General features: G+C 40.5%; 1 protein-coding gene across 2 annotated transcripts in view; it reads left to right on the top strand.

Annotated features, from left to right (window-relative positions):
• Positions 1-757: 757 nt before the first annotated feature.
• LOC308558893 (RNA polymerase-associated protein LEO1) overlaps positions 758-24,879 on the top strand; it is a 32,107-nt gene continuing 7,985 nt past the window's right edge. Inside the window, exons 1-9 of one of the 2 annotated variants that reach the window (XM_081140895.1) lie at positions 758-948; positions 12,282-13,037; positions 15,035-15,139; positions 16,483-16,577; positions 17,564-17,709; positions 18,467-18,551; positions 21,680-21,774; positions 22,502-22,636; positions 23,764-23,899. In XM_081140895.1, coding sequence (XP_080997021.1) covers positions 891-948; positions 12,282-13,037; positions 15,035-15,139; positions 16,483-16,577; positions 17,564-17,709; positions 18,467-18,551; positions 21,680-21,774; positions 22,502-22,636; positions 23,764-23,899 — 1,611 coding nt within the window. In that variant the 5' untranslated portion in view covers positions 758-890. The remainder of the gene's footprint in view (positions 949-12,281; positions 13,038-15,034; positions 15,140-16,482; positions 16,578-17,563; positions 17,710-18,466; positions 18,552-21,679; positions 21,775-22,501; positions 22,637-23,763; positions 23,900-24,879) is intronic. The other variant, XM_081140894.1, reaches the window with a different exon arrangement.

Genomic DNA, 24,879 nt, shown 5'->3' with positions numbered 1-24,879 from the left:
ATAAGAAATCTTGGACTGCATCTTAGAAGGGAAGTATTGTTTTGTGACATATTTATTTCAATAGTTTACATAATGTGTGCACTGGATTAGGATGGAAATTCTTGATGTCTGAGATAACACTGCTCTAAAGCGGGGTGGTGGGAGGAAGACCCTTTCTTTGGGAGAGGGCTCTGAAAGCGCCTCCCTTTCCCAGTCACTTACATACCTGCATGAGGCCGGAATTTCTTCATATGCCATCAACCAGAACAGACGGAATGTAAAAGCAGGTGTCAGAATTCAGCTGCCTTCTTTTAACAGATTGGATGTAAAATAAGCACGTCGGAGAGCTCAACTGTCTTCTTTTAAGCCAGACAGTAAAGATATTTTCAACACTGTGAAACAATTTCAGTCTTCTAATTTTTTTCTTAGGAAAATCTAGTCATTCAAGATTTAAAAATGCTATATATGTTAACCTGTTTATTATTTTTAAATGAATTTTTAAATTTTATGCTTTGATTACTAATACGGCAAACAGCAACAGATACAACCTACACACAAAACAGCGCTTCGTAGTTCTCAACAACTTGAGAACCACGCATCAGCGTGAAACAAAGGCCAGGCGCTCCAGGCAGGTTGAACGCCGTCCGAGCCCCGCCGCGGAGGGCGCCAGGCTCCGCCCGCCCACCAATCCGCGCCCGCAGGAACCGACGGAAGAAAGGGCGGGGCTTGCCCACCGTGTGAACCTATAAAACGACGACAAGCATAGGTTCATGGTGCGAGAGAAAACTAGGTCGCAGAGGCAAAGGAGCCTCGGAGCGAATCTTTGCGACACTGTCGCGTTTCGTTGGTTCAGTGCCGTAAAGACAGCCGGGGGCAGCCCCCAGCCTAGGCAACGGCGGACGTGCGCGGCCATGGCGGATATGGAGGACCTCTTCGGGAGCGATGCCGACAGCGATGCTGAGCGTAAAGGTGGGGTCGCCTAGGCTTCGCGGGAGGGGCGCGTGGCGGGCCTTCTGTGGCCGGATCCAGACGGCAGCCCTGTTCCGGGTCTGCGAACGCCACGACGCTACGTGCCAGTGGCCGCGCTTCCTCCCCTCCCGCCTCAGCGCCCCCTGCACGCCGGGGGGTGCCAGCCTCCAGCGGCGGTGCCAGCCTTCCCCAGCGGGCGGGAGGGGAGGGACAGACGTAGAGGGTGCGCCTCGAGATTCCTGGTGTTGGTGGAGCGCGCGGTGCCTTGGGGGAGTGTGGCGCGAAGGGGTCGCGGGGCAGGGGCGGAGGCGCGAAGCCTTGGGGTCCGGCGTGGACGGGTCTCGCCCAGGCTGGCGCAGAGTCAGGGCTCTTTGTGAGTGAGTAGGAGGTAGGTGTTCGGGAATCGGAGGAATGGCGAATCTACAGAGCGACTGAGAATGCCCTCCGGGATGGAACCAGACAGACCGTGGTGTGATGGGGAGCTTGAGATGTGGGGGTGCGGAGGCTGGGAGGGGGCAGGGGAGGGCGGCTCATGGGCGCTGCGCACCGGGGAGAGTGTCCGTGAGAGCCTGCGCGGAAGCTCCGGAATTTCCTGAGTCTGTGGTATTAGACTGAGGAGCGTGTGGGGTCTGTGTTTGGAGAGAAGAGATGACGGATTTGTTGATGAAATGAATGAATGAATGTTTATGATGCATGGAAATATATCTGGCACAAGGACTATAGATACTTCAGTTTGAAATATGGAAAGTAGTTACTGTATTTGAAGTGAGAAGGGGTTCAAGACCAAGTTCAAAATTCTTGCAACCTTCCGGCTCAAAGTAACGTTATCAGTATATTTCCTAAGCAAAGCGCGTAATTGTGGTTTTTTTCTCTCCAACTCCGGTTTATTCATATTTGTAGAGTATAGTGAAGGGAGCACCAGGTGGAAATCTTCCAAGAGGTTCTGTCAGGATGAGTCTGGACATACAGAGCCCTATATGCTACCTAGATGTATAGATTCCTATATGTACCACTACCTTTGCTAATGTTTTCACTTTCCCCTCATTTTTGCTTGTCCATATCCCGTTTGCCTTTCAAGTCACAGTTCCATGTGAACCCTCCCACGACTCACTTCCATGAAGTTAATGAATTCAACAAGTTTTTATTGATGCCCCATCATGTTCCAGCTGCTTTGCTAGGTGTCGGGGATATAATGATGAAAAGATTGTCTCTGCTCTCCACCCTTCTCCGCCAGCTTACATTGATGCTTAGTGCATATTTGATAAATAATTGGATGAGTAGAAAGAGTAGTCTAGTAACATGTATCCTGTAGTGCTTTCCCATTGCAAACTCAGTGTATGGGGAAGTGATGTGTGGCGGTAGCTGCTTCTCTGGGCTCCACGTATTACCTTCTTGTAAGTCTCTTGTTTACTTTCATCTTACCATAATAGGACTCTAGGATTTACTTCCAAAGGTAGTGTGGATGTGACAGGGTAATTCCTGTTATGCCTAGCATATTTCATTATCTCCCTGTGCTAAAAGAGTTGTGGAAAATAACTATGCTTGACAAATTTCTTGGCGTAACAATGGGTAGAATCTCCACCTAGGATCAGGGTGTTTATTTCTTGCATAAATATGCCAGGCAGTCTTTAATTTTTTTATAGTGTTTTATAGTTTTTATTGTATAAATCCTGTACCTCCTAGGTTAAATTTATTCCTAAGTATTTTATCCTTTTGGATACTATTGCAAGTGGAATTGTTTTCTTAATTTCATTTTTGGATTGTTCATTGATAATGTATACAACTTGTTTATGTATGTTCATCTTTTCTATCTTATAACCTTGAATGTATTAGCTCTAGTAATGTTTGTGTGAATTATTTAAGGTTTTTAGTGTGTAAGATCATGTCATCTGTGAATAGAGATAGTTTTACTCTTCCCTTTCAGTTTGGATACTTTTCATTTCTTTTTCTTGCCTAATTGCCCTGGCTAGAATTTTCTGTACAGTGTTAAATAGAAGCGGTGAGTAGACATCCTTGCCTTCTTCCTGATTTTAGGAAGAAAGCATTCATACCTTCATCACTACACATGATATTAGCTGTGGGGATTTCACAGATGACCTTTATCAGGTTGATGAAGTTCCCTTCTGTTCCTAGTTTGTTGAGTGGTTTACATGGAATATCTTTTTTCATCCTTTCACTTTCAACCAGTTTGTATATTTGGTTATAAAGTTAGTCTCTTGCAGACAGCATAAATATGAATCATTTTTTAATCCATTCTGCCAATTTCTGCCTTTTCATTGGAGAGGTTAATCCATTTCCATGTAATTACTGATAAGGAAGGACTTCCGCCATTTTGCTACTTGTTTTCTTTTAAAATTTTTTTATTTTTATTGAATTTATTGGGGTGACATTGGCTCATAAAATTATATAGATTTCAGGTGTACAATTCTATAATACATCATCTGTACACTGGATTGTGTGTTACCACTCCAAGTCAAGTCTCCTTCCATCAGCATTTATTTCCCCTTTACCCTGGTCTATCTCTCCCTACTCCCTTTTCCTTCTGGAAATCACCATACTGTTGTATGTGTTTATAAGGTATGTTTTTTTGTTATTTTCTTGCTTAATCCCTTCACCGTTTTCATCCAGTCCTCCAACCCCCTGCCCCTCTGACAACTGTCAGGCTGTTCCCTGTATCTGTGGGTCTGTTTCTATTTTATTTGTTAGTTTATTTTATTAGGTTCCACATGTAAGTGAAATCATATGATACTTGTCTTTCTCTGACTGGCTTATTTCACTAGCATAATACTCTCCAGGTCTACCTTTGCTGTTAAAACAAGTAAGATTTCCTTCTTTTTTATAGCTATTAGTATTCCACTGTGTAAATGTACTGCAACTTTTTGATCCACTCATCTACTGATGAGCACTTGGGCTTCCACATCTTGGCTATTGTAAATAATGCTGCAATGAACATGTACTCTTTCAGATTAGTGTTTTGGGTTTCTTCGGATATATTCACAGAAGTGGAATTGCTGGATCATAAGGCAGTTCCATTTTTAATTTTTTGAGGTAACTTTATACTGTTTCCCACAGTGGCTGCGCCAATCTGCATTCCCACCAACAGTGTACAAGGGTTCCCTTTTCTCCACATCTTTGCCAACACTTGTCATTTGCGGATTTATTGATGATAACCATTCTGACAGATGTGAGGTGATAACTCATTGTGGTTTTAATTTGTATTTCTTAGATGGTTAGTGACTTTGAGCATCTTTCCATATGTCTATTGGCCATCTGTATGTCCTCTTTGGAAAAGTGTGCAGGTTCTTTGGCCATTTTTAACTGGATTATTTGTTTTTTTTTGGTGTTGAGTTTTATAAGTTCTTTATAAATTTTGGATAATAACCCCTTTTCAGATGTATCATTGGCAAATATGTTCTCCCATTCAGTGAGTTGTCTTTTTCATTTTGTTGATGCTTTCCTTTGCAGTGTAAAACTCTTTAGTTTGATGTAGTTCTATTTGTTTATTTTTTCTTTTGTTTCCCTTGCCTGAGGAGAGATAGCAGAAAAAAATATTGCTATGAGAAATGTCCAAGATTTTACTGCCTATGTTTTCTTCTAGAATTTTTATGGTTTGGAGTGTAACATTTGTCTTTAATCCATTTTGAGTTTATTCTTGTGTCTGGTGTAAGAAGGTGGTCTAGTTTCATTTTTTTGCATGTATCTGTCCAATTTTCCCAGCACTGTTTACTGAATAGACTACATTTACCCCATTGTATGTTCTTTCCTTCTTTGTCAAATATTAATTGACCAAAAAGGCGTGGGTTTATTTCTGGGCTCTCTATTCTGTTCCATTGATCTATATGTCTGTTTTTATGCCAGTACTATGTTGTTTTGATTACTGTGGCCTTGTAATATAGTTTGATATCTGGTAACGTGATTCTTTTAATTTTGTTCTTCTTTCTCAAGATTGCTGTGGCTATTCAGGGTCTTTTGTGGTTGCATATAAATTTTTGGAATATTCTAGTTATATCAAACATGCCATTGGTATCTTGATAGGAACTGTGTTGAATCTATAGATTGCTTTGGGTAGTAAGGACATTTTAATGATGTTAATTTTTCCTGTCCATGAACACGATACATGCTTCCACGTATTTGTATCTTCTTCAATTTCTTCAGTGTCTTATAGTGTAATTTTCCAAGTACAGGTCTTTTACATCCTTGTAAATTTATTTTAATGTAATTGTAAGTGGGATTGTTTTATTAGAGTCCCTTTCTGATAGTTTATTATTGGTGTATAAAAATGCAACTGACTTCTATTTATTTTGTATCCTGCTACTTTACTAAATTCATATATCAGTTCTAGTAGTCTTTTGGTAGAATCTTTAGGGTTCTAGAGACTCTTAGGAGGGACTCCGGTGCAGGCCAATGTCAGACATTGCCTGGGACTGGCCCTCGTCAGTCTGTTTGAAGCTACAAAGTGATGCTGCCTATCCTGGGCCTGGGTGTGTGTGGGAAGGACCAAGCTGTGCACCAAGGCCCGCTTTTGCCAGCACCAGGCCAGGGGTAAGTCAGCAAAAGTCTCAAGGCACCCTGAGAACCACCTCTGCCTGCCTCAACCTGCTGCCTGCCAGTCACTGAAAGAGCCTCCGGCGGTACTTGAGTTGCATGAGGTAGGTTCTCAGTGAGTTACCAGGTAGGAGCAAGTGGTGTTTACCAGCTTGATATGGGTTCAAACTCAGTGCCAGTGCTGAGTCGGAGGCCACTCAGCAAATGTCCCAGGGTATACCAAGTCTAGCTGCCACCCACTGGGTGCTTGCACACTTTTGTGCTGGGGCAGGGTCTCGGAGTCGTTAGAGTGAGGCCAGCAGAGTTTATCAGGTCCAAATTGGCCAAGATTTGGACATATGAATGGAGGGTTCTGTACCGGTCTGGCATGTGAGGGCAAAAAGGCCCCCATCCTGTAGCCACAGAACTCAGTCTGTTTCAGATTCTGTCAGAAGCCTGATCTCAGCATGTTGGGGCTGCCAGAAGTTGGGAGGATGGAGCTAGTGGATCTCCCATGAAGGGGAGGTGCCTCAGATCCACACAACTCTGTCTTGTCCTGTGTTCTTCCCAGACCTCAAAAGGGCGGAGCCACCAGGAGTTAGGAGGGCAGGACCACCGGGAGCCCTGAGAGCGGTGTAGCAGATCTCCTATGAGGAGGAGGTGCCTGTCAGGTTCAGGGGAAAGTGAGGGGCATGACTCCCGCCCCAAAGCCACATGACTCAGTCACTGACACCCCCTGAGTCTGCCCAGACCTCTACACCCCAGCCCAGACAGCTGACCTTTCAGCAGGGTGTAAACTCTGCAGGATGAGTGAAAGGGAATCCAGATTTCAGGCCATTGCATTCCCCTAGGCTGATGCTTTGTGGATGGGAGTGCTCCACCCAAGAAATATGGCACCTGCATGTGGGAGAGTGGCTCAGTACAGAGATCCTGGCAGCTGTCCCTTCAGCTCTTTCCTGTGAGCCACAAACACAAGTCTCTCTTCAGGCGACTCTAGTCTGCTCTGCCTTTTCATCAGAGCCCAGGGTGAGTGGCTCTGAACAAGATTTCGTGCAGTGGCCCTTTAAGAGGCCACCTGGGTCTCTAGCAGACTCCTGTCTCTTCTGAGCCAACAGAATTCCCGTTGATTTTCACAGGCAGATGTTATGTGGGAGTCCCTTCCAGGCTCTGGTGCTCTGGTCTGGGGGAGCCTGAATTGGGATTGAGACCCCATGCTTTTCATGGGGAACTCCCTGCAGCTGAGATATCCATCCAGAATCTCAGCTGCTTCCAGTGGGAACAAGGACAGCCCTTTTTGTGTCTCCACCCTTCCTACCAGTCTCAGGCTTCTTTAAGTCCTTGGTTATAAGACTCTTTAGTCTTCAGTTGGTTGTTTAGGTTGTTTGTTCTATATTTTATTTTATTTTTTAAATTTATTTTTAATTTTTATATTTAAAATATGTTTTTATCGATTTTGGAGAGAGAGAAGGAGAGAGGGAGAGAGAGAAACCTCAGTGTGAGAGAGAAACATCGATCAGTTGTTTCCCGCACACACCCTGACCAGGGATCAGGCCCACAACCCGAACATGTTCCCTGACCGGAATCAAACTGGTGACCCTTTAGTGTACTGGCCAGGGCTGTTTGCTCTGTATTTTAGTTGTAATTCCAGTTAGGTCCTGGGAGGAGGTGACTAACATCCACCTACTGTGCCGCCACCTTGGATCCTCTGCTGCGTGTTTTCTATATGTCATATCTTTTATGTTCCTCAGTTCCTCTATTACTGTCTTCTTTTATAACTGATTTTCCTCTAGTGTGCTGTTATTATTCCCTTGTGTTTTTTCTGTTTGTTTTTTAGTTTTCTTTTTCTTTGTGGTTACTCTGGTGATTACAAATAGTATCTTAATTTATAACCATCTGGTTTGGATTAATACCAACTTCAGTAGTATATAAATTTTTAAAAAATATATAGCTCCATCTTCTCTTGCCTTTATGTTGTTATTGTCACAAATTACCTCTTTATCCATTTTCTGCCCAGTGACATGGATTTATCTAATTGAAAAAGAGGAGTTGTTCAGAAACATTAATGCTGACTTTTATACTTACCTATTTAGTTACCTTTACTGGTGTGTCTTTATTTTATGTGGATTTGAGTCTGTTGTCCTTTTATTTATTTATTATTTATTTATTTATTTATTTATTTTTTAACTTACTGATTTTAAAGAGAGAGGAAGGGAGAGGCAGAGAAAGAAAGAGAAACATTGATTTGTTGTTCCACTTATTTATGCATTCCTTGGTTGATTCTTGTATGTGCCCTGACAAGAGAATGAACCCGCAACCTTGGCCCATCGGGACAATGCTCTAACCAACTGAGCTATCTGGTCAGGTCCACTGTCCTTTCTTTTCAGTGTGAAGTACTGCCTTTAGTATTTCTTGGAGGGCAGGTTACTAGCAATAAACTCTGTTTTAGTTTATCTTGGAATGTTTTAATTTTGCCAATTAGTTTTTATTGAGGTAAAATTCACGTAACAAAGTTAACTATTTTAAAGTGAATAATTTAGTGGTATTTAGTTTAATTACAATGTTGTACAACCACTACCTCTGTCTAGTTCCAAAACATTTTCATCACTATTTACTCACTAGGCAGTTACTTCTTGTTGCTTCTTTCTCCAGCTCCCATCTGCTATCAGTATGCTTTCTGTTTCTATGGATTTACCTGTTCTGGGTATTTTATATAAATAGAATTCTACAATATATGGGCCTTTTGTGTCTGTTTTCTTTCACTTTCCATAATGTTTTCAAGGTTCGTCTACATTTTAGATGAATCAGCATTTCATTTTTATTTATTTTTATTTTATTTATTTATTTTTAAAATATTTCTTTGAATTGATTTTGAGAGAGAGGAAGGGAGAGGGAGAGAGAAACATGTATGTGAGGGCGAAACTTTGATTGGCTGCCTCCTGCACAATCCCCACTGGAGATGGAGCCTGCAACCCGGGCATGTGCTCCTACTGGGAATCAAACTGGCAACCTCTCTGTGCATGAGACAACGCCCAACCAACTGAGCCATACTGGCCAGGGCACATAATTTCTTTTTAATGCAAAATAATATTCCACTGTATGTATATATGCCAATTTGTTTATCTATTCAATCGTTGATGGACATTGAATTGTTTCATCTTTTGGCTCTTTGAATAGTGCTGCTTTGGACATTTGTGTACACGTATTTGTGTGCCTGTTTTCAATTCTTTTGGTATATATGTAGTAGTGGAATTGCTGAATCATATGGTAATTCTTTGCTTAAGGTCTTTTTTTAGGTTTTTTTTAATAGAGTTTGTTTATTAAAGCTGGGGACAGTGAAACAAGGAAGGATCTAGGATAGAAGAAGCAACAAGAGAGAGACTAGACAGGTTTGCTTTGGCTCTTGAGAAGTGTTATGAGAAAGAAGTGAGGCAAGGTGGGGCTGCTGTCAGCTCACTGGAGAGTCAGAAAAGGGATCCTTGTGGACAGGTTCAGGGGTTTAGCCTGGGACGGACTGCCACTGCCCATTGCTCCCCTGGTTGCAAGTCTCATGGGGTCCCTTAGAGTTAGGAGATGGAAGAAGAGCGGGGAAGGGAAGGGTGCAGGCATGCTCCCCGGAGGGAGAATGCACTCTTTGTTTAAGTTTTTGAGGAACAGCTAAACCAGCAATTTTCAACTGGTGTGCCACAAGAATTTTTAAAACATGCAATACCTAACTAATTAGTTAAGGGCACTGACCTCTTTTCCCTTAGATTTAAAAAAAAAAAAAAAAAAATTAAAACAGCCAACACAACAATAGCCAGCCAGTGTGAATTCCCTGTCTCGAACCATAAATATTATATAGGTCATATAATAGAGTTGCATCTATTGGTCACATCGAATAATAAGATTGTGTCTAATAGGTTAATTCTTGGTACCGGAAATCCTTATATACAAGTACAGGCACCTGATTTTTAAAAAAGTCGCTTTGGAGCAAAAAGAACGGGTAATTACAATTTTTGGGGGTTTTTTTGGTGAATCAATCAAAATTATACCTATTTTTTTTGTCATATTGGCAAAATTATAATATATTTTTTGGTGTGCTGCAGAATTTTAGTAATTACTTTATGTGTGCCATGAGATGAAAATGTTGAAAATCGCTAAACTAAACCCTTTTCCCCAGCGAATGGACCACTTTACACTAATACTGGCAATGTTTGAGGGTTCCATTTTTTCACATCCTTGCTAACACTTGTTTTATTTTATATTTTTAATGTAGCTATCCCTGGTGGAGTCAAATGGTGTCTCATTGTGGTTTTGATTGGCTGTTGAGCATATTTTCATGTGCTTGTTGGCTGTTTGTATAACTTTGGAGAAATGTCTTCAGATTTTTTGTCAATTTCTTACTTGGATTGTGTTTTTGTTATTGAGTTGTAAACATTCTTTATATATTCTGGATACTAGACTTTTTTTTTTTTAATATATCTTTATTGATTTCAAAGAGAAGAAAGGAGAGGGAGAGAGAGAGATAGAAACATGAATGATGAGAGAGTCATTGATCGAGCCCACAACCCGGGCATGTGTCCTGACCAGGAATCAAACCCTGATCACCTGGATTCTAGGTCGACGTTCAACAGCTGAGCCACGCCCGGCCGGGCAGGATACTAGACATTTATTAGATATATGGTTTGCAAATATTTTCTCCCATTCTGTATGTTGGTTTTTCACTTTCGTGATAATGCCCTTCATTGCACAAAAGTTTTTTATTTTGAGGAAGACCAAATTATGTTTTCTTTTGCTGCTCTTATGTCCTTCATTTTTTTTTTTTTAAAGTACATCTTTATTGATTTTGTAGAGAGGAAAGGAGAGGAATAGAGAGATAGAAACATCAATGATGAGAGAGTCACTGATCGGCTGCCTCCTGCACACCCCCGACCGGGGACTGAGCCTGCAACCCGGGCATGTGCCCTGACCGGGAATCGAACCCCGATCGCCTGGATCCTGGGTCGATGCTCAACCGCTGAGCCACGCCCGGCCAGGCTGTCCATTTTTGAAGCATAATTTTGCTAGTTGACTGTCTTTTTCTTTCAGCACTTTGAATATGTCATCCCACTGCCTTCTGGTTTCCATGGTTTCTGATGAGAAAAAGCTGTTATCCTTATTGAGAATCCCTTGTATGGAAAAAGTTGTTTTACTTTTGCTGCTTTCAGGATGCTTTCTTTGTCTTTGTCGCCACAGTTGAATAATGATGTGTCTAGGTGTTCTTTTTAAATTTATGCTATTTGGTGTTCATTGAGCTTGTTGCATATGTAGGTTGATGTATTTTATCAAATTTGGTAAGTTTTTGGTCATTGTTTCTTCAAATATTCTTTCTGATCTTTCTCTTCTTCTGGGACTCCAATTGTGTATATGTTGGTATACTCAGTGGTATCCCACAAGTCTTTTAGATTTATTTTTCTTCATTTTTTCCCCCTTTTTCTGTTCCTCACACAGGCTCATCTTAATTAACCTGTCTTAAAGTTTGCTGATTCTTCTTTTTGTTCATATTGCTATTTAGCACCTTTAGTGAATTTTTCATTCAGTTATTGCACTTTTCAACTCCAGAATTTCTATTTGTTTTTTAAAATAATATCTACCTTTTTTTGATATTTTTTATTTGGCAAGATATCATTTTCATTGTCTTGGCTTCTTCAAAGACAGTTTGTAGCCTTTTTTTTTTGGTATGTATGGGCCACATGCTTTCTTGTCTCTGCCTGCTTTATAATTTTTTGTTGATAACTGGGCCTTTGAATATTATATAATGTGACAACTCAGGAAATCACTTTCTTCCCCCTCCCCAGGATTTGTTGCTACTATTTGTTATTGTAATTATTGTTTAGTCTTTTGAACTAATTTTGTTAAGTCTGCAATCTTTGTTGTGTGTGGCCAATTAGACTCTGTCCTATTAGCTTAGTGGTCAGCTAGTGATTGGACAGAGATTTCCTTAAATGCCTAGACCCTACCCCGCCCCTCCCCCAAAAAACCTCCCAGTCTTTACAGATCAGCTCAGTGTGTATTTTGGGGCATGAGTTCAGTACTCAATCAGGCAGTTTACAACCCGTCCTTTCCTTTATTTTCTGCTCATGCAGAGCCTGAGGTCAGCCAGCAGTGAAAGCTTATGACTTTCTCAGTTCTTTCCTGAGTGTGTGCACAGCCCTGGGCAAGTATGTGTTCTTGCTTTTAAAAGCCCTTAATCCACTTATTATTTAATTCCCTGTCCTTTCCTCCCAAACTTTTTGGTTAGTCTATTATTTGCTCCGTCTGCTATCCATTGTTCCAGTTGAGACAACTAATACATTTGCTTGTAAATGTTTTTGACAAACACTTTCAAGTAGCTGCCTCAACATTGAGAGGGTTCCATGTTAGGTGAGATAAAGTCAAGCCCTCTGAGCCAGTCCTTCAGTAATCTGCCAGACATCAAACTAACAACCATGATTCTCTTTGAATGAGGTCCCTTCTGCTCCTTCCAGTAGTAGTGTGTGTATCCAGGCTGTTATCTTCAGGGCACTGTTGAGCTGGGGAGTGGGTGGCGGAGTAGTGGGGAGTGGCAGGTGTGTCTAGGGTACTGTAAAACACCACAAAGTTCTATTTTCTTTTGAAAAATTCAGCTGGTTTTTCTTGACAAGCATTCTCCAGGTTGCTGCAACTTTTGGTTCGTTTCCAGAGTACCAAGAAAATTGATACTAACAGTTTTTGACAAGTAGTTTCATTGCTTTTGTGTTGGGATGGGCTTTTCATGTTCCTTACTCTGTTTTTTTCTGCTGACATCACCCAGTGTTTATATGATTCCATAGATTCTGATTCTGGATCAGACTCGGATTCTGATCAAGAGAATGCGGCATCTGGCAGTAATGCCTCTGGAAGTGAAAGTGATCAGGATGAAAGAGGTGATTCAGGAAAACCAAGTAATAAGGAATTGTTTGGAGATGACAGTGAGGATGAGGGAGCTTCTCATCAGAGTGGGAGTGATAATCGCTCCGAGAGATCAGACAATAGATCCGAACCTTCTGAGCATTCTGACCGTGAAGACAATGATCCTTCGGATGTCGATCAGCACAGTGGATCAGAAGCCCATAATGATGATGAAGATGAAGGCCATGGATCAGATGGAGGGAGCCATCACTCAGAAGCTGAAGGTTCTGAAAAAGCACATTCAGATGACGAAAAATGGGGCAGAGAAGATAAAAGCGACCAGTCGGATGATGAAAAGATACAAAATTCTGATGATGAGGAGAGGGCGCAAGGATCTGATGAAGATAAGCTGCAGAATTCTGACGATGATGAGAAAATGCAGAACACAGATGATGAGGACAGGCCGCAGCTTTCAGACGACGAGAGGCAACAGCTGTCTGAGGAGGAGAAGGTTAATTCTGATGATGAACAGCCAGCGGCTTCTGATAATGATGATGAGAAGCAGAATTCTGATGATGATGAACGGCCACAGATGTCTGACGAGGAGAAGATGCAAAATTCTGATGATGAAAGGCCACAGGCCTCAGACGAAGAGCGCAGGCACTCGGATGATGAAGAAGAGCAGGACCATAAATCAGGTAATTCGTTTATGAGAATCAAAATGGGTTAGTAGAAGCATCTTGATACAGATCCATCCGTTTTTTCCCATTGCAGTCTCAGCTTTAGTACTCTATTTTTTCCCTCTCCTGTCCCTCCATTTCAGCCTTTTCTAACTCTATACATTTTGCTTTTTTAAAATTTTCCTAATCTGTATATTATTTCTATCCCCTTCCATTTGTTAATTGATGGTAGATCAGGAAGAAAAAAATTGAAGAGGACAGTCTTAGAGAAGGATGTGTGGTGTGAGAGTAGTTATGTAATAATCAGAGGTGGTTCCATTTCTGTGGGTAACTGAAGAGCATGCCTCAGGTAAGAATAGATTTGCTTGGTGGAAAAAACAATACCATTGAAACATCCCCATAGGGTAGCTGTACTGAGGTGTGAACAGCATGTTCCAGCTCCTGTTTTTAGATCCAAATTTGATCATCCAGAGATACTCAGGCTCCAAGTTTACTCAAACTAATTAAATTCACAAGAAACTAATTTATAAAAATTGAATTACAAAATTGTTTTAAGAAGATCAGTGATTTCTCTTATCATTGAATTTTTCCTTTGGGGAAAATCTACATTGGATGCCAATTTATAATAATCAGGAGGTTGCCTGAGGAACATAACATCCAGGAAATGGAAAACAGCTGAATGATGTCAGTGAGTTGTGACAGCTTGAAGCTTGCATTCTCACCCTAGGGACACGTGCCTGGGTCAGAATACTCATTCCCTAAAGAATACTGGAAACATACAGATGACCTTTGGCTCTGGACCCCCTTTTATAATAGTCGCTTACATTATTCTGCTCAAGTTGACGCATTCTTCATGTAGAATATTTTTTTAAATGTAGAGATCTTATTTTTTTGTATTACATAAAAGTCACCTTGATTACATTGGAAATCTTCCAGAAGTAATATCTGGATTTTTTCATTTCTGTAGGTGATTGATTGTAGTTACACATTAACCCTATTTCCTTAACTTAAATATCGGGGGAGGTTTTTTTCTCTCTCCAATAATACATACCTCACAGGATAGTATTCAAGACCACATTTGGCATGATTTAGAAGAAGAGGTCAGAAAATTTCGAGAGATGGATATAGGTCTATATAAGCTATAAGACTGCAATAAGTATTCAGTAACTAGTTCTGGGTAGAGTTATTTGTACTATTATCAGAATTGTTAAGGTTCATGCACTACTTCTCAAATACTAGTCGACTAACCTAAGACTAGGGTCATAGTGGGGAATCATGTAGCTAGCTGGTCATTCTGCTTAATTAACTAGTTCTGCAGTGGTTCAGTTGATTTTCTTAAGTTTACAATTAGGTAAACAATTGTACCATACAGAAACATGATGTGTTTGTCTCTTCCATTGCAGAATTTTTACCTCTTTTTTTTCTGTCATGAGTTGCAGATAAATTTAATCCCGAGTTTCAGTACTGCTTTTCTCATTCTACCAAGTTTTTCTGCCTTGAGAAACCAGTGTGTTTTTTTATTAGCTTTAGTTTTTAAATTAACTATAGTAAGTTGATTTTTGTGTTTGTATGTACAGTTCTTTTAATATTAATGCATGTATAGATTTGTGTAACCACCACTACCACAGTCAAGATACAGAACAGTTTTGTCACCCTAAAAAACTCCCTCATACTGTCCCTTTTGTAGTCACATTCTTTCCCCACCTCTGACCCCTGACAGCTACTGGTCTGTTTTGTCACTACAGTTTGTCTTTTGAGAAAGTCATCACATAAATGGAATCATGTGGTATGTAGCCTTTTTTCTTTTACTTAGACTTCTTACAATTAGCATAATGCATTTGAGATTCATCCAAATTGTTTCATGTATCAGTAGTTCCTTCTTAGTCAATACTGAGAAGTTTTCCATTGTATGGGTATACCACAGTTTGTTTATCCTCACTGTTGCTTTTAAAACACAAAGTTAAAAGTTATGATATGACTGTGATTATGCAGGACCTCTACTTTTACTCTTACAGAATCTGCAAGAGGCAGTGATAGTGAAGATGAAGTTTTGCGAATGAAACGCAAGAATGCAATTGCATCTGATTCAGAAGCGGATAGTGACACTGAGGTACCAAAAGGTACTTCAGTTACTTCTTTTTTACATATTTTTTTCTATTCTCCTTTTTGCGGTTAGCTGTAGTACACGCCCAACCCTGGGCATTTACCCCAGACTGTAAGACTCACAGAAAGAATATGGATACATTTGGTGTACACAGGGAGTTGTACAGATATGAGAAACTGTTGATACTGTGTCACTTGAAGAACTTGTTTCTTCATTTATAGTTAGAGTGACTCTGTTGTTAGGAGCTGAGGCTCTGGTTCAGGTGGAAGGTTCAATGTTCATTCTTCAGCTTGAATGACAGTTCCAGGACAACTTGTTCTAAAGTTCTTTTTTTTAAAAATCTTTATTGAGAGTATTACAGATGTCCCCACTTCCCCCCCCATTGCCCTCCTCCACCTGGTTCCCCCCAGCCACCCCAGGCCTACATCACACTATTGTCTATGACCATAGACAATGCATATATGCATATAAGTTCTTTGGTTAATCTCTTCCCGCCCCTCCACCCCCCTTTCCTCCAGATTCATCAGTCTGTTCCATGCTTCCATGCCTCTGGATCTACTTAGTTCGTCAGTTTATTTTGTTTACTAGATTCTTAACAGGTTAATATCAGATGAAGAACCTGGTTCTTTGAGCTGTGGGTTAAAGGAAGAGTTCATAAAAAAGAAACCAGTGTTAGATAAGGTAGGTTTGTTGCCAGCATTTGTTGTCATTGTGCTGGCTTTTGGCCATTCTAGTAGGTTGCCTCTCCTTTTTCAGTGATCTGTCTTCTACTTTGTCTCAGTAACCCACAGTTTTATCCTAGACTATGTCATTACCAATAATTGTAACACTTCTGTGATCTCAATTTCAAGCAGTCCACTTTTTCACCACCCTGCTATCTTTCTCTTCATCCCCTCTTGCCCCATCTTGATTTATAGGTTTATTACAGATTATTGTTGTTTTGCCTATACCCAGGTGAAGTTCTGCTTGTGAGAAGGAGGGCCTGGGTACACATGATCCTGTAATTTTAAAACCTGAGGGACTATATAGAGAATAGGCCGGTATGGACTGTTAGAGCCCCAACTTTGAGTATATAGACTGTAGGAGGACATTTGGGCTCCTGGGGTTAAAGGAAAATAGAAGCACAGGATGCAGTAAATGAAGGGAGAAGGAAGTGCGTCCTCTACAGCTTTCCTTTCACCGGATTTGCCCCCTTCCCTCTCCACAGACACTCGTCAGGTCTTTGAGAGCCTGGCTCAGAGTTGTTTTTGGGTGGCTTCCTGGTGTGGTCCAGAAACTCCAGGAATATGTTGAAGTGATAGCTTTGAAGAACCTTTGTTATAGATATTAATACTGCGTATTTTTCTTCCTATATTGAAGATAATAGTGGAACCATGGATCTCTTTGGAGGTGCAGATGATATTTCTTCCGGGAGTGATGGAGAAGATAAACCACCTACGCCGGGACAGCCTATTGTAAGTAAAATTACCAGTGTGCACTGGGCCCTTATTCAAGGCTAAGTAAAAAGTTTCTGAGACTATGGGTCTCTCTTACACCAAGAAGAGGAAGTTGGTAACTGAATTGGGGTATGAAAATAAAATGAACACATGACTTTCTTAGTTATATAGGGAATTTTTGGTTTTGAGGGAGAGTAGAAATAATTGCCCTGGCACATTCGTACTGTGGGATGCTTCTCAGCAATAAAAAGGATTGAACTATTTTGATAGATGCAACAGCTTGGATGAAGTGCCAGGCTGGATGGAAAAAAAAAAGCCAATCCTAAAAGGTTACATACTGTATGATTCTACTTATGTAACATTCTTGAAATGACAAAAATTATAGAAATGAAGAAATTGGTGGTTGTTTGAGAGTAAGGAGTGACGACGGCAAGAATGAAATGGCTGTGGCTGTGAAAGGGCATCATGAGTCTTTGTGGTGTGGAGATGTTCTGTATCTGACTCTAGCAGGGTCAGTCTCCTGGTTGTGATATGCTACCATTAGGGGAAACTGGGTCAAAAAAAGAAAAAGAAAGAAGGAACTGCCCGGCCGGTGCCATGTTTTAAGAGACTAGACCTGTGATTTGTGAACCATTGATTTAAATATTTTTCTTGTTCATGACAAGCAGTGTGTGTGTGCTGTGTTGATAAGCTCTGATCTTAATTGATAGAGTGACTTCATATTGAAGTGTTGATTAATTTCACACTTCTGTTGGTGAGTATATGGAAGATAGATTATCACAAAAGAGATTTTCTTATATTGGTGCTTCTAAACTGATCTTGTTCCCCATGAGGTTTTTTGGGGCTGGGTGGGTAGGAATGGGGATGGGATTGAGGGCTGCTTTAGCCCTGATGTGATGTTTCAGTAGGCTTCTTGCCTACCTAAGTAATTAAAGTGTGGAAGTTGAGCTAGACCGTTTCTAAGATCCCATAAAACTCTAAAATTCTATGATTTCTTTTACTAGGATGAAAATGGATTACCTCAGGATCAACAGGAGGAGGAGCCAATTCCTGAGACCAGAATAGAAGTAGAAATACCCAAAGTAAACACTGATTTAGGAAATGACTTGTATTTTGTTAAACTGCCCAACTTTCTCAGTGTAGAGCCCAGGTAAGGGGATCAGTTAAAAGTGTTTCTAGATGTTGGATAGAAATATATGGAATATTGATATTTTTCTTAATTTACATGAGTTGATTAATCACATAATGGAAAACTGGTCCTGTATCTCTGAAGAAATAAATCAAGCATATTCTGTAACAGAAAAAGTATGGACTATTATATCAATAAAGGAGACTTGAATGCTTATAATTGTCTTTAGCAGTGATACTTAGTAACTAACAGACATTATGAGCTTTGGGTGTTTTTGACTAGTATAGCTCTGAAAACGCTGAAATCGAGAGTAGTGAAATTTGCTAGAGAAATGACAAATGTCCACTGTAGCAGCCATTGTGGTTCTAGAAAAGCTAATGGTTTCAGATAAATAGTGTTTGTAGGTATTATTCACTAATAGTGTGCAAGTTCTTGTGCGATTTAAACTTTTCTTCCCAAGAAAAATGACGTGGAAGATCATTTCAGAATAGGCATGTACTGCCTATTTCTTGAAGACTTACATAAAACTAAAGAATATTTTGAATTTTAGTCTTGCTTGCGCTTTATTTCCAGCAACATGTATTAACACCAGATTTCAAGAAAGTGCAATAATTTGAATACTTTCTCAAAGTTGAATATGAAGATATTTGACTGTTATGATTTTTAATTGTATTATGATTTTTTAATATAGTGCTGTGTCTTACTAGATATCTTATTATATAGCAGTGATAATCTTTACAAAATATGATTAATAGGTTATTTTGAAAACAATTTGTAGACCTTTTGATCCTCAATATTATGAAGATGAATTTGAAGATGAGGAAATGCTGGATGAAGAAGGTCGAACCAGGTTAAAGTTAAAGGTACCGTTTCATGCTTACTCCTTTCTTTTCTTCTTTAATAAAGTAAAACCTGGAGACACTAACATGAGACTTGAGCTTTTGAAAAGGATTTTTTTATGTTTCCTGCTTTATCAACAAATGAGTTGTATTTCTTTTCAGGTTATTTTTTAGGAAGAAAATATATAGCTTTTGCTCTGTAAATGTGTCACTTTTCTCTCACTTTTCTTGCTGTTATACTTTTGATGCTTTTAAAAAAATATTGGCTACTTCCTTCAGAATACACAGTACTATGGTTTGGTGTTTTAGAACAACTATCTCCATATGTACTGTGGGTTAAGTTGCAGCAACTTGCTGCAAGAGGAAATTCTTCAGGCTCTTTGATATATGGACAAACAAATCATATACAAAAGGAGAATTTGTTACTCATACCTAACACTTCCCCGTATGGCCTTCTATGTATTCTTCTAATTGTTCTTGTTGACTCTAAGGAGAGATTTTTTATTGTACTAAATTCCTATGAATACTTCTCTTTGATACCTTATACTGTTTGGTTACCTCTAGCCAGGGAAGGCCTCTGCCTTTAATCAAGGTGGATGTAGATTAAGCAGATGCTTTAGAGCTGAGTTGTGCCAAAGACCAAGAAGCAGTTGCACTCATTATACTAAATTTTAAATTCTTAAATCTGAAGGATTTCCTCTAAACACTTACTTTTTCAGTGTATATTATACGTGGTGGTAGAATGTTAAGAAGTCACAGTCTGGCATTCTTAGAATAAGGGGCTGAATTTTTAGAACAATTTGATTCCTTTAAGTCTGATAAATCCACAAGTACCTAAGGAACCTTGATGTAAAATAGTTTCTGTCCAAAATGCGTGGCTTCCAAAGCTTTTCAGTGATATTTCACCACTCCTCCCTCTTAATGAAAGTGCAAATCAAATGAGAAAATGGAGATAAACAGGCACCAATAACTCGCTCTAGGTGATGGAATTAATAGGTGTAATGCTTAGAGTGCTTTTTGTTCTTTGCTGCCCTTTTCCTTGCCTCTCCCCAGCTCCCATTAGCCCATCTGTTAATATTTTTCCTTGGAACATGTGTATGTGTTTTTCATGCCTGTTTTAGTGCCTCTGGCATTATTCTACTGCTTTTTGTTGTTTCCCATCACTTACATAAATTAATGTGGTAGTTCCTGATGTGTTTACTTTTTATTGATTTTTGCATTTTCTCTTACTTTCTATCATGATGCATCAGTGAGTGCATCAATATATCTATCATATTTTCAGATCATGTAATACCAGACTCTAGTATAAGCACCAAAGTTTAGAAATAAATGTTTTCTCTAAAACCTTGGTGCTTAGAGTACAAAATGTTGGTGTATAACAGACCTTCTGTCTTTTAAAACCTTAGCCTGTGATAGAGAGTAACACCGGATCCTTTGTTTCTTGACTAATATTCTTGAGACTAGGCTGGCCAATCTTAGAGGCACTTGGTGGTGTAATTAATCTTTTAATGAGCAAGGAACTGGGTACAGTTTATGTATGTACCCCTGTCTTTAGAAGTGCCTTAATGTGTCTTTCATTCCAATAGAGAAAGACCTGGCATCACCACCACCACCACCATCATTATTATTGTTATTATTACTATTAGAAGCACCTTATATAATAGAAGGCATTTTTCAGATGGCTTCTCAGTTAATGATGGTCCATATGTGTTTGTATTTTTACATGTGGCTAACCTATTCTGTATGAGAGGGAAGGGAGGAATAGTGACAGATTATTTTGTTTCCTTTATTAAGAATAATTTAAACATACACAAATCTAGTGAGAACAGTATAAGAAACTCTCATGTTTGTAAAGTTGGACAATCTTGTTACGTCTATGTCCCACCGTGCCCTATTTTGAAACAAATTTCAGAATGACATCCTATGTAATTCATGTATATTATTTGAGTTCTTTAGTCAGCCAGCCTTATAGTTGTTTATTTATTTGGTGAGGAATAAAGAAGGAAAGGGGAAATCTGGAAGGGAATGATCAGAAGCCAGTTGCAAAGACAGTCGCATCTAACAGAATGGAGATCCAGAAATTCTAAGTGGAAATGGGAGCAGCTGCTTTTAGGGTTGAGGTTGGGGAATAGGCCTAGGGAAGCACAGGCGTAGAGCTGTCAGTTTGCAGTGTTGGCTACTCCTTGCTGCCGTCTTAATAATTCACATTCTCTTTATCCTGAAGCACGCTCTTTTCTAATTCTTCACTGTCACGTTCGTGGGTTTCCAGGGTACAGCACTGATAAACTACATGCACTTAGTGTACTGCATTTTCCCTGAAGTCCCACTGAGTTTTAATTGCAGTAACAGTGGTTTTCATTTTAGAAAACTCTTGCTTGTTTTTCAGATCTGCCTGGTATTTTCCCTCCATGTAGTTAAGATAAAGCTAGACTCTAAATCTGCTCAAACCTGGGGTTTTAATTTTCATAGGGTGTTACTTTTTCCTTACCCATTACGGGGCGCCTCCTTATCTCCCAGGGCCAGTAGGCACTGTGTTTTGGTCCCACATTTACAGGGTTTTTAGCCCTGTAAGAGAACCTGCTTTCTGTAGGGAGTTGCAGTTCTAAATTGCCACCTCACAGGGCTTCAAGCCTTACCCCCTGTCCTAGCAGCTCTTACTGTGCCTTACAGCATCCCAGGGCTACTGCCGACTCAGCGTCTGCTCAGATGCTCTGCACTCAGTTCCCTCTGTGCCTCTAGCATTAGGAGCTCAGAAATTCACTTGAGCATATTTTGGTCATTGTTAAATTATTCAACATCTGAAGATTATTAAAAAAGAGGGCTTCAGCCCGGCCGGGTGTGGCTCAGCGGTTGAGCATCAACCTAGGATCCAGGAGATCGGGGTTCGATTCCCGGTCAGGGCACATGCCCGGGTTGTGGGCTAGGCAGCTGATCAATGACTCTCTCATCATTGATGTTTCTATCTCTCTCTTTCCCCCTCCTTTCCTCTCTCTGAAATCAATAAAGATACGTTTTTAAAAAAAAAAAAAAAAAAAGAGGGCTTCAATGTTTTGTTTTTCTGTCACTAGCTATGCATTGTTCTATAGTTACGTGTTTCTTGAGGGAAAAACGCATAAACTACTATGGTCTAAGGCACCTTTGTTTTAAAACAGGTAGAAAATACTATACGATGGCGGATACGACGGGATGAAGAAGGAAATGAAATTAAAGAAAGCAATGCTCGGATAGTCAAGTGGACAGATGGAAGGTGAGCACAAATGCCTAAGGAGTATTGAAACACCCAGATGTGGCTAGGAGGGATCGAGTTTTGGAATAAGACCTTATTTGCGGGCCACCTCTTGTTAAAGAATTTCCATTGCTTAGTCCCTGACATTGAATAGGAAACCTGAGAGAAATAAATAGGTAGTTGAGGGTCATACAGGCTGGTGGCTGAAAATGTGAACTTACTTTTTGGCTACAGCATAATAGTTTGGAAAAGTTACAACAGCTTCCCTCCCCATTGCACCCTGCTCACTGTAAGTCAACGTTTTATCTTTTCTGTTTTTTAATAATAATCTTTGTTGATTTTTGGAGAGAGAGAAACATCAGTGTGAGAGTGAAACATTGATCAGTTGCCTCCTGCATGGGCCCCGACTGGGTATCGAACCTGAAACCTGGGCGTATTCCCTGACTGGGAATCAAATTCATGACCTTTTGGTGTACAGGACGACACTCCAACCACTGAGCTGTGCTGGCCAGGGCTATAAGTTGGTATTTTAGAAAAACGACCTTTCACTGCGAAGGTAGTAGAGGCTGAGTAAATGCCACAGCGTGTTTTACTTCAAGGTAGGTTGTTTTTCACATCATGCCTTATTTACTCTCTTCTGGGTTCTGTGTAAGGAAAGAAATCAGCAGTTGAATCACATTTTAAGTGAAGTAAATGGTAGGATGAAAGCTGTATGGCTTTTAATATGTGAGGTGTTCCTTCTTTTCAGCATGTCTCTGCATCTGGGCAATGAAGTGTTTGATGTTTACAAAGCTCCACTGCAAGGAGATCACAACCATCTTTTTATAAGACAAGGCACCGGTCTCCAGGGACAAGCCGTCTTTAAAACCAAACTCACCTTCAGGTAACTGTTCTTATCAGCGGACTATTACAGTAAAGCAGGGAAATAAAGATGTTGTCCAAATGCCTGACTTCTGATTGACATAATCTCACAGTATAGTTTTTCAAAGGCCAAGATCTGGTTCTTGGCTCTCTAGGTTCAAAGGCTGTCCTATCTAGTGCACTAAAAGTTGCTGTTTCATAGGGTACCAGGTCGTGCTGACCAAACTTACAAGAGACTATTATGTAAACCAGAATGCTAGCTTATTAATTCAAGTGGTTACTGTAACTGTGAAGAGGCCTAGAATACTCACTAGTCAGTGTGTCTTGTCTTTTTAGTAAGATGGATCTGGGAGACTGGTAACTAGAGGTTGTTAGTGTGCACGCAGTCAGAGGAAGGGCGGGTGTGAGGGCTAGGGGCATCCTGTTCCGTAGGCTGCTGCACCCAGTAATATTCCAGGGGTGTATCCCCCTAGCAGCCCAGACCACTCAGGTCAGCTGGCGAGAGCTTTTCCCTTCTCTAGACTGGGTAGCCACTACACTGAAATATTTGGGTTTTTCCTTCCTTGATTCAAAACAGATCATCCTCCTTGGGTAATGCTGTGTTTAAAGGGCACAATAATCTTGGTTATGACTTAGCTTTTTGAGAATTGTAATGGTCAAAAATATAGGCTTTGGAATCAGATAAACTTGTATTTGGGTCCCGTTTCCACTTGTGTGACCTTATGCAACTTTCTCAACCTCTCTTCGCCTCAGTTTTCTAATGTACAAAATGTAATAATTATCTCAGAGTAGCTGCAACAGTGAATTCATATAATATGTAAAACACAAGCACTGTGCCTGGCACCTAGTATTCAGTAAATGCTGCTTGAGCCTCTCCACATACCACTTTAGAGGGGGCTCGCTCTTTGTAATGCCTTTTTTGTTCCAACTTTCCATTTTTTACTTTAGTCATGAGATGAGAATGGTTCAGTGAGCCATTGAATGAAGAAAGTTCAAAATCTCCCACCTAGTATATTCAGTTTAGTGTCCCTGCCTGTTTTTTCTAGAGACTAAGAAATGGTCACTGGCCTTTTGTTTTTATGATGTTCATATGACTGGCTCACAAATGTAGATGGTAAATAATGAGACATTTTTGTTCATTTCCTGCAGACCTCACTCTACAGACAGTGCCACACATAGAAAGATGACCCTGTCACTTGCAGATAGATGTTCAAAGACACAGAAGATTAGAATCTTACCGATGGCTGGTCGTGATCCCGAATGCCAGCGCACGGAGATGATTAAGGTGTGTTTGCTAAGCTTATCCTGGGATTTTTGGTATATTAAGAATAGCACTTCCCAAAACGTTTGTTAATCATCTCTTATTGACCCACCTCCATTCCTTCCAGCTGGCATGAACAGGGTGCTGGATTCGTGTCTTAAGCTTTTACCAAACAATGGATGAATGATCATCCTGGTGATTGAAAGAATCTGAACTTCTGCACATACTCGCAAATATAATTAAATCGCTTGTGTCTGGTTTAGAATCCATGTCAAAAACCAGTGGGATTGCTAGAGCTTTAGTCTAAAATAGAATAAAAAGTAGGACAGGTTGAACTGGAGAGGGGCCTAGAGCATCAGGCAAAGAAGAGGTGTGGTTTTTAAGGGCAGTTTGTGACATTCTACCTGGTTGATTTTCAAAGCTGACACAACTGTCACTTAGGCACAAATTCAGCTGTTGAGCATTGTCTCTAAACGATGGAGTGTGTGTTTGTATTCACACCATTGGCCTTTTGTGCAGCACTTGCTTTGAGAAGCTGGAGGCAGTGGTACAGCCTCGTTCTCTCCTGTCTGTCTTCTCTGACCCCTGCTAGGTCTCGGCCATTGCCCTGCCTGCTTCCTGCGAGTGCATTCCTTGGCGCAGCAGGGCACTCTGAGCTAAGACGCTCAGGCTGCCTCCAGTCTGTCTTTGTAATCTCACTGTGGGGCTCTGCTGAAAGTTTGGCCCTGAGCCTCAGCTTTTACTCCTTGTATTTTGTTCATGGAGGCAGATTAACTAAACCAGATTCAGTAGCAGTGCCTAACCCAGTGGTGTGCAGGGGCATTACCTTTGAAGTCTGGCTTCTTGCTCCATTTCCCCACCTTTTCTCCTCAAGGGAGCTGGAGAGACCTGCAGACTCCTTTCAGTATTATTGGAAGACCCTTCTGGAGCACCCTGAGAAGTGCCCCAGGCCCTCCTCCACTTGCCCCAGCTTCCATGGAAATACACGACGAGTCAGCTAGTTG

The sequence above is a fragment of the Miniopterus schreibersii genome, assembly GCF_964146895.1.
Source record: "Miniopterus schreibersii genome assembly, chromosome: 1".
Lineage (NCBI taxonomy): Eukaryota > Metazoa > Chordata > Mammalia > Chiroptera > Miniopteridae > Miniopterus > Miniopterus schreibersii.
Note: the sequence above shows the minus strand (reverse complement) of the source record. Positions and strands in the feature narration are given on the sequence as shown.